Here is a 9,294-nt window from a genome sequence, read left to right as displayed (position 1 = left end):
ATACAGATATACTTAATACTTTACTTTAACTAAGATGTTAAAGAAGGCTAAGTATACTTGTTTTATGTATCCGCATTTATATTTTGTACCTATTGATGCATATATTTATTATTTTGTAATTGTATAAATCTAGGTCTCTCAACCTATAATGAGCTTTTGTGGATGTTAGTGAAAAAAGAAATATAACTAAATTTTAAAAAATGACCCACTTAACCTTTGTGGCAATGGTGTCCAAGGTGGGTAAAATGGACAATGATTTGTAAGAAGCTACATGAATATAATGAGAAAGGGCATGAATATTAAGTGTGTGCCAAAACATGTCAAGTTACCATAACTATGCTATTAATGGAAGATTCCTCCACAAAATTAAAACTTAAATAATACTCTATATTTATGTCGATAAACATATTACAATGGGGGATTGAAAGTGTTTGTACATAACATCCACCTTTCTCTCAAGAATAAGAATAAGAATAAGAACAAATAAAAATAAAAATATAATAATCTGATAATATACTAATAATATTTTAGTAATAAAAATAATAATAATTTAGTAATAAGAAAAAGAAGATTTACTGAACCTCTCGAGCACTTGAATTAAATAATGGCTTTTAATATGGTTCCCAATATCAGATTCATTTGCAAAAACACAATAGAGTTCATCAAACGTCATGCTCAGTAAATCTTCAGTTATGATCATTGCACTCAACATACAAATATTAAAATTGCACAACAAAAAGAACTTCCAAAAGTGATTTTTTTTATTATTTAGGAGAAAATATTGCGTGGCATAACTTTAACCTAGTAAGAGGTCTAGACACGGACAAACCTTTTTTGAGAGGCCAACCTGTATAACAGGTCAATATCACTGATTATTTGGAGAGGAATACTAGACGGATGAGAAACACAACACAGAGACGCAGGATTTAATGAAAGACAATGGCCATGCATCGGAAGACATGATGAAGTCAGTACGGCTTCATGCCAATGTAATTCCCACGCGGGTCGTAATTGCAGGTGATGAAAATGGCGCCATTATTACATTTAACACGAGCACACCCAAGCTTCTGCGAATTTCTCCACACCACTTGAGTATAATGTCCGCACACTTTCCCTTGCGCACATGAATTGGAATTATAATCGTAATTTATCTTCTCGTTAACCCAAAGACTCACCGCATCTGCGGGCGTGTATTCCATTCCTCGTCCCCAGAAAAGGTTTTCTCCATACTGACCATTAGAATGCTGCATCGCACAGTCCGCCATGCGTTGATTAGCATAGTTTTGTGCGTAGGTAGCGACAGTATCATCCCACACAAGAGGACCAAAGCCCACTTGAGACCTCGCATTGTTGTGAGCGCTTAAATATTGTGTTTGCAAATCCTGCCCTGCGCACAAGTGCAGGAAGCACACCACCAAAACAAGCCACATTAAAGACATCTTAACCTTCTCTAAGACTAGATACTCTTTTTCTTGCCGCGAATAACTACCATCGAAAGTATTTGTAGAGGAGAGCCAGAGATCAACTTGACTTTCGTTATCAATATTGCGTGCATTAAAGAGTATTAAAAGATAAGCTTCACGTCGATATGTTTGGAACACCAACAACTTGGTTTTCAATATGGCGTGCATCAAAGGATCGGTTCTTCCGCACGTGAAATCTTTCTTCCGCGAAAGAAAAGAAATCACAAATTTCACGAAACACGAACGAGGGACGGTTGTGCATCTTTCGTTACCTTTTAACCGTAATGTCGACAGACATTCTCATGTTTTATGTTCCTCCCACGCTGCCCGCAATTTGACGGTCATTCTACCTGCCATGAATTTTTGATGATGATTTGGCTTTCCACGTATTAAAAAAATTCTACATATAAATACTTTTAGCAGTTATATATATTATTTTTTTATTTTTTTTATATTTCATAATCAATAATGATCAATATTTTTTATTTTGTGTTACTTTAATAGAAAATAAATTCAACGATAGAATTTAGAGTGTACAAGTTTGAAACAATATACAATCATGTGATTGCTACATATGAATTATTATACAAGCAATGATAAATACCAAGTGCATATCATTGTAGATCCAATATAGAAATGTGAATGGTAACCATTAAAATATAACATGCCTTTAAACTATATCATATATCTCATATTGTATTACTAATGTTAAAAGTATATCATATGCTTTTTAAATATTTAAAATATGTTAACTTATTAAAGAACATAATTGACTCTAAAAATTATTGACATCTCTTTCTTGAATTATTTAAATTTTTTATTTATTTCATTAGTCATATGAATATCCTATATCTATATTAAAAAGTGTAAAACTAGAAAAAAACTAGTAATTATTAGTAATTTATGTAAAAAAGTTGAATTCACTATTACAAATGAAATAAGTTTTTATATTGATATTAAAAAATATTTAAAATAATCTTGTTAAAAATATTGTAAATGAAAAAGAAAAGAAAAAAATCTAAATTAATAAAAAAAATTATAAACATTGTAAAATCATATATATGATACTAAATAATGGTAACTATTAGTAATAAATGTCAAAATTTTAAATTCTATCCTAAATAGTAATTTTAATAACTTAGAAACTATTCTAAAATCCATGTTATGGTATTTCTAAAAACTGGAAAACTAATATATTCTATTTTAAAAATATTTTCAATCAATTTGAATTTTAATAATAAATATTATAAAATTATATATATCAGTACTAAATTTGTAAAGGAATCTATTTAACTTCGTAAATACAGAAACTAATTTAACTGAATTTGCCTGATATAGAGGCGATTAAAAAAGCTGCATAGGTGAATATATAGCCTACAGAAAAGTGAACTATAAATTGGAAGATTATATTATAATTATTTATAATAAAATTTTATTTTTTACTAATACTTTTAAGTTTCATACATACAACTTTATAAAAATATAGTATACCATTGTATATGATCTCATTAAATTCTAAAGTTGTAATATATAGTATAAAATTGAAAAAACTTTCTAGATAGAGGTTTTAGAATGTGCATACATAAAATAAAAATAAAACAAACAATCCAAGCTAATCATTAAAGATAAAGATTTTTTATTTGTGATACTTTAATTGAATATAAATTCAAAGATAAAAATTAGATTGTAGAAATTTGAAATAATATACAATTATGTGATGACATCATATGAAATAGTATACAAGCAATGATATATGCAAAGTGTATATGGTTGTACATTCAATATAGAAGTGCAAATGAAAATCTCATAACTATTCAGATATGGCATGCCTTTAAACTATATAATATATCTTAGAAAATAAAAAATATATTTTTGACCTTTAAACCAATGCTCAAAGTATATCATATGCTTTGTTAAATTTTAAAGCATATTAACTTATTAAAGGACGCAAATGTATGAATTATAAAATACATATTTTTGTTTCGAGAAAAATATTGCCATCTCTTTCTTGAATTATTTTTAAGGTTTCCTTATATTCATTAGTCATATGCATATATAAAAAAATATGTAAAATTAGAAAAAAAATAATTATTTGTATTTTATATTAAAAAATTAATTCACTTTTACAATTGAAATAAGTTTCTATATTGATATTAAAAAATATTTTAAAATGTTTAAAATTATCATTCTACTTTGAAAATATTTCAAGTCCATTTATATTTTTATAATAATTATTATCAAATGATTTATATATATATATAAGTGAATAATAATATACTTTTATTGATGTTCAAAACAAAATACATAAATATCCACCCTACAAACTGATCCAAATTTTCTGAAAAAAGCTCCAAAATCAAGCCGAACATCACCCAAACCCTACCCCCAGCTACCAGTTACTGCCTATACACCCATTTGTACATTGTATGTTGTATCAGTAAATTGCTTCAAAACAAAATTCACATTCTGGCAAAACATCTACGTAAACCCTACCCTCGTCTACCAGAAATCCGCCTTATACAGCCATTTATACAATATAACAAGTTTTAAACATAAAACCGATAAATAGAGAACATAAAAAATTTAACAAAAGAGTATTAAAAGATAATCTTGACGTCGATATGTTTGGAGGAGAATGAGAGAACAGCTTCAACATGGTTTTCAATATGGCGTGCATCAAACGGTATTAAAGGATAAGCTCGGATTCTTCCGCACGTGAAACCACAAATTTCACGAAACATGGACGAGGGACAGGCTCCTTAGTTTTCACTCAAACCTTTTGTTGCCTTTAAACCGTGACAACCTAAATATCAGCAGCCATTTTGATATTTTATACTCGTCTCACGCCGGTCTGGAATTTGACGGTCACTCTACCTGCCTTATGAAATTGTTATGATGATTTCGCTATTTGTATGTGTTTCCACGTTAAAAAAATAAAATTGATTTATGAAAAATCTTAAATTGAGATTGAATAGATTATTTGTCTGCAACCTAGGGTGGTTTGACGTGGACTGTCTAGCTGCATTGGGCTTTGGGGTTCTCTCTCCTACGCGTGGAGGAGGTGGTAAGGCCTCCTCTACGGTGGTAAAATCTTCTCGCCTTACTCTTTCGTTTGCCTTTCTGACCCTTTCTTTTTCTTCTCTCTCTGTTCGGTAGAATTAATTGCAGGCGTGTGAAGGAGGCCTCCACATTCAATGCCTGATGGAAGAGGACAGATGCCATTAATGGAGAATCAGTGTAGGTCCCCCTTGAAGCCAAGTTTGACCTAGTAAGTGCTTCCTCCTCTCGGTGTGATGGTGGAGATGGAGGATGAGGTAAGGGCCCTTCCTCGCCTCTGTGTACCTTTTCTATTTCGTCCAATGAATCTATGACCAAGTCTTTTGAATTGGAAAATCTCAGGCTTCAAGATATCGCCATTTTCTTTGTTGTTACTGATTTAGATAGATGTCCAGCTAGAAAAATTTTAGATGACTGGATGAAAAATGTGTGGATTAAAAAATTAGGGTTTAACTTCTCCTTCTGTAGAATGATTCAGAAAGGTTTATTTATTATTTTTTTCAATGATAATAAGTCACATGCGGAGGTCCTCCAAAAAAATTTCTAGGTTGTTGGTCAAACCACTATCAGAGCCCTCAAATGGTCCTTTGATGCAATTAATGAAGAGATTTTGGCTCTCTCTTGCCCTCGTTGGCTCCTGATTAAGAATTTTTCTCCCATCTTCTGGAATTTCATCCCCCAAATTCTAGAATCCGTCAGTAGAGTGATTAGGGTTGATCACTCCTCAAATCTTGTCCCCCACCTAGATGCCAGAGTCCTAGTCTCCATTAACCCTCACATTGATATTCCGAGATTTATTGAGATTAAACTCCAAGGAAACACATTCGCATGTGTTATCGAAACCCTAGGAGGCCTGAATTCTTGCTTTCTATGTAAACGGGAAGGACACATCAAAAGATTATGCCCTATCCTTTTGGCCAAGAAGAAAAATGGTGTAAACCCTTCTGGAACCGTCTCTAAGTTGGGTGTTGTCGCTAAGACTAAAGGATCCCCTCCTATCTTGGATAAATTAGACTCTCTTTGAAAGGCCTTTAATAATCTCATGGCTAGCTTTCCAAAAGAACAACTTGTGAATCCCCCTATTATTGAAAAAGACTACGGCTTTGCCTCCTTTAATGCCCCCTGCCATTCAGTTGTATCTGCTGCTATCTGCCAAATGGAGGGAGTCGAGGGCTCTAGCTTCCAGGTGGTCTCTAGAAAGAATAAGAGGACAACGATAAAAAATGCCCAACAATTGGCATTGGAGAAAATTAGGGCTAGAGGGAAATAGAAGCTATGCTCTATTGAGGAACCCATGGATGATGGTGCTAGTAGGCCCCCACTTGAGATCTTATTAATGAGTGATTTAGACAAGGGATCCCATGTTAAATCTATTATTAAGTCTTTTGAAGGGATTGATCAAGGAAGTTGTGATAGTAGAAGAAGGGATGTAACTTCCTCTCCCCCCTATGATCCTCATTCTGCTCCTAACTCTAATCAATTCCAAGCCTTGGCTGACTTGTCCAATTTGGCCATAGTATAGATTGGTTCTGAGGATCCCCAGGGGGATGGAGATTGCCCCCCTCCCTCTCATATAATTGCCTCTTCAAGATCTGTCCCTATGAAATCTAACTCCTTGGTTGATTATGACAATGTCTTCTATGAGGTTATCCCGCCTAATCGAATGATTGACAATGCTAAACCTAATTGCCATTCTGAGTTAGGTCTATTTGAGGGTGATACCCCCGAGGAAGCCTCCTCAATAGACATTCAAGAGTTTGAGATTGAGACTGAGTTGAGATCCAACTTTTCAGTTACTAGTTGTGAAGGGACTAGGGACAATGATAATCCAAATGATGAGATCTCTGAATCTGAAGCACTCACTAGGAGGAAAAGAGACAGGCCACTAAGCTCTAAAAATAAGTAGTCTCCCCTGCACAAATATTCTAACTAGAAGGCTAGCTTCCCCAAGTGTTTTAGTAGCTTTAAAGCTGACAAGAATGATAATTAACTATCTGCTTACCATGATGTGCTTATCCTGGAATATCTGGGGGTTGGAGTTCCCTGATAGGAAATATGTGGTGAGAAGAATGTTTAATTAGCATAAGGATTTGGACTTTACCCTATTACTGGAAGTTAAAGGCATTATTTTTTCATTGGAAGTCAATCTTAATTTTCTGTGGAGAGATGCCCTTAAATTTTGCACTAAACATGAGAAAGACAAAGGGAGGGATGCTATTCTTATTAACACTCAGTGGAGAAACTCTATCCTTTGCTCAGTGGTGTCCCCCTACAATAGGGTTGTATGGATCACCTTTGAGCATGGTGACTCTTCCTTTGGGCTCTACACTGTGTACGCTCCCAATGATTATAGGGATAGATTTGACCTCTAGCAATGGCTTGCATCCCTTCCGGATATCCTTTGTATCTTGGGAAAGACTTTAACATGGTTGAACACAAGGAAGATAAGCTAGGGGGAGCCAAGTTGAGTGGAAAGAGGGAGAGAAATTACATAGGGAAAGACTAAAAAGCATTAAGAGACTCTTTGTCCCCTTGGAAGGTTTAAATCAAACCTATAAGGGCATCTAGTTTACCTGTTGCAATTATCAAAAAGATGGAAACATGATTTTCTCTAGATTGGATAGATTCTTCACCAACAAGGATGCCTTCTCCTTTGTCCTAGATCAACAAGGGTGCCTAGTGATTGTGAGGTCTTCTTCCCTATCTGACCATCACCCCATTTTTGCTAATATTGTCTTTAGAAGTTCTAACAAGACTGATAACAAAAGTGGTGGCAAATTCATCCTTAACAATAAATTACTACAAGATCATGATGTTTTGGCTGGTATTCATATTGTGAGATTGTTTAATAAATGGGATTCTCAAGATATCTCTAATATTACTAGGTGGAATACCTCGGTGTCTAGCTGGCAGAAGGTTGTTTTTACCATTGGCAAGAAGAGGCCAAGGATGCTAGATAGGTGAAGCTTATCCTCTCCTCTAATCTGCATAAGGTAGAGCAAGATATTCAAAGAGACCCCAATAGTTCACATCTTACCCACTTGGTGGCGGTGGCTAGAGATAAACTCAGGAAATTTCAGCATGATAGAGCCATGGGAGCCATGACTAGAGATAGGATGTTGTGGTTGTCTCAAGGAGATAAAGGGTCTAAATTCTTCTTCAACCTTCTAGAGAAGAAACAGTTCAAGGAGAAGGTAGACAAGCTCTGGATGGATGGCAGGGAAGTCTTTGAAGAAGAAGAGATCGTGACTGAATTTTTCAACTTTTACAAAATGTTGTTCTCCTTACAGGATTCTCTTGTATCCATACTTACTATAGACATATGTCAGGCTCTTGTCCCTAAGATTCTATCTCTTGAAGAAGGTAAGACTATTAGTAGACCTTTCATAGTTAAGAAGATCAAAGGAGCCATCAACTCTTTTCATAATGATAAAGCCCTCGGCCGGATGGGCTTACCATTGAATTCTATAAGGCTAATATTAGCTAGATTGTAGATGACTAACTAGAGGTCTATAAGGAAGCTTCTAAGATAGGGTCTCTAGGTGCTGAAATTAATAGAGGCCTTATCAAACTTATTCCTAAAGAAGGGGACAAGGCTCCTATAAAAAACTAGCATCCTATTATACTACTTAATGTATCCTATAAGATCCTTGCGAAGATGCTTTCTATTAGACTTGAAAATATCCTGCCTATGTTTATTTGAACCACTCAAACCGGATTTATTAAAGGGAGATACATCTTGGAGAACCTCATTACCAGTTGGGAGGCTATTGAGTGGGCTAGACATTCAAATCAAAAGGTGGCCATGTTTCTATTGGACTTTGAAAAGGCTTATGATAGGATTGAATGGAACTTTATTTCCATGATTCTAATAGCTTTTGGTTTCCCTGAGCTCTTATGTATTATTTTCAGGTACTCCTTAGGGATGCTCATGCCCAGTTGGAAGTTAATGGGTTGATCTCGTAGCCCTTCAAACTTAGTAGGTCTATTCGGCAAGGGTGCCCTGTAGTCCCTACTCTCTTTGTAATAGCTTCTGATGCTTTGTTTTACCTGCTTAGGGATAACTCTCTCTCCCCTAAGGTTAGAGGGATCTCCCTTCCGGATAAATCTGAATTGCTTAACATTCAGTTTGCAGATGACACTGCATGTTTCTTTGAATTGTCCAAGGGGAACATGAGTGCTTTATTTGCCAAGATCACCTTGTTCTATGACACTTCAGGGGCAAAGATTTCCCAAACCAAATCTACTATACTCAGTTGGTCTGAGTGGCCACCAGATTGACTCTCCACCTATGGGTTTCAATGGGGAGGACCTAACACAATTCTCAGATACCTGAGGATTCCTTTCGCAATCTCTCCTTGCCTCAAAGATATGTGGGTATGGATTAAGGGTAATATTAACACCAAATTTACCAAATGGAATAAACACTAGCTCTCACTGACCAGGAGAGTACAAGTTTGTCAAAAGATTATGTCATCTTACAATATTTACTATGCCTCTATATGGATGTTTAGTAATTATCAAATCAATGAGTTGCAGTAGATCATCAGAGATTTCATGTGGTCAGATAGTAGAGGTCACAGGAAAGCACACTCAGTCAAATGGGAGTGGTGTTGTATGGACAAGACTATTGGAGGACTAGGCCTTAAGGATCTTAAAGTGAAAGGGATTGCACTTGCTGCTAAATGGATCTTCCATGCATTGGAAGGCAATGAACCTCGAAAAGTTCTCATTCGGAACAAGATCAGACTGGGTGTTCCCAAGAAGGCTAAAT

General features: G+C 34.9%; 1 protein-coding gene across 1 annotated transcript; it reads right to left on the bottom strand.

Annotated features, from left to right (window-relative positions):
* Positions 1-755: 755 nt before the first annotated feature.
* Positions 756-1,631, bottom strand: LOC131036793 (pathogenesis-related protein 1C). Its single transcript, XM_057968780.2, has one exon. It carries the CDS (start codon positions 1,629-1,631, stop codon positions 969-971), a length of 663 nt encoding a protein of 220 aa, XP_057824763.2. The 3' UTR covers positions 756-968.
* Positions 1,632-9,294: the final 7,663 nt, after the last annotated feature.

The sequence above is a fragment of the Cryptomeria japonica genome, chromosome 5 (genome assembly GCF_030272615.1).
Source record: "Cryptomeria japonica chromosome 5, Sugi_1.0, whole genome shotgun sequence".
NCBI classification, from domain to species: Eukaryota; Viridiplantae; Streptophyta; class Pinopsida; order Cupressales; family Cupressaceae; genus Cryptomeria; species Cryptomeria japonica.
This window is presented reverse-complemented; position numbering and strand designations above follow the sequence as displayed.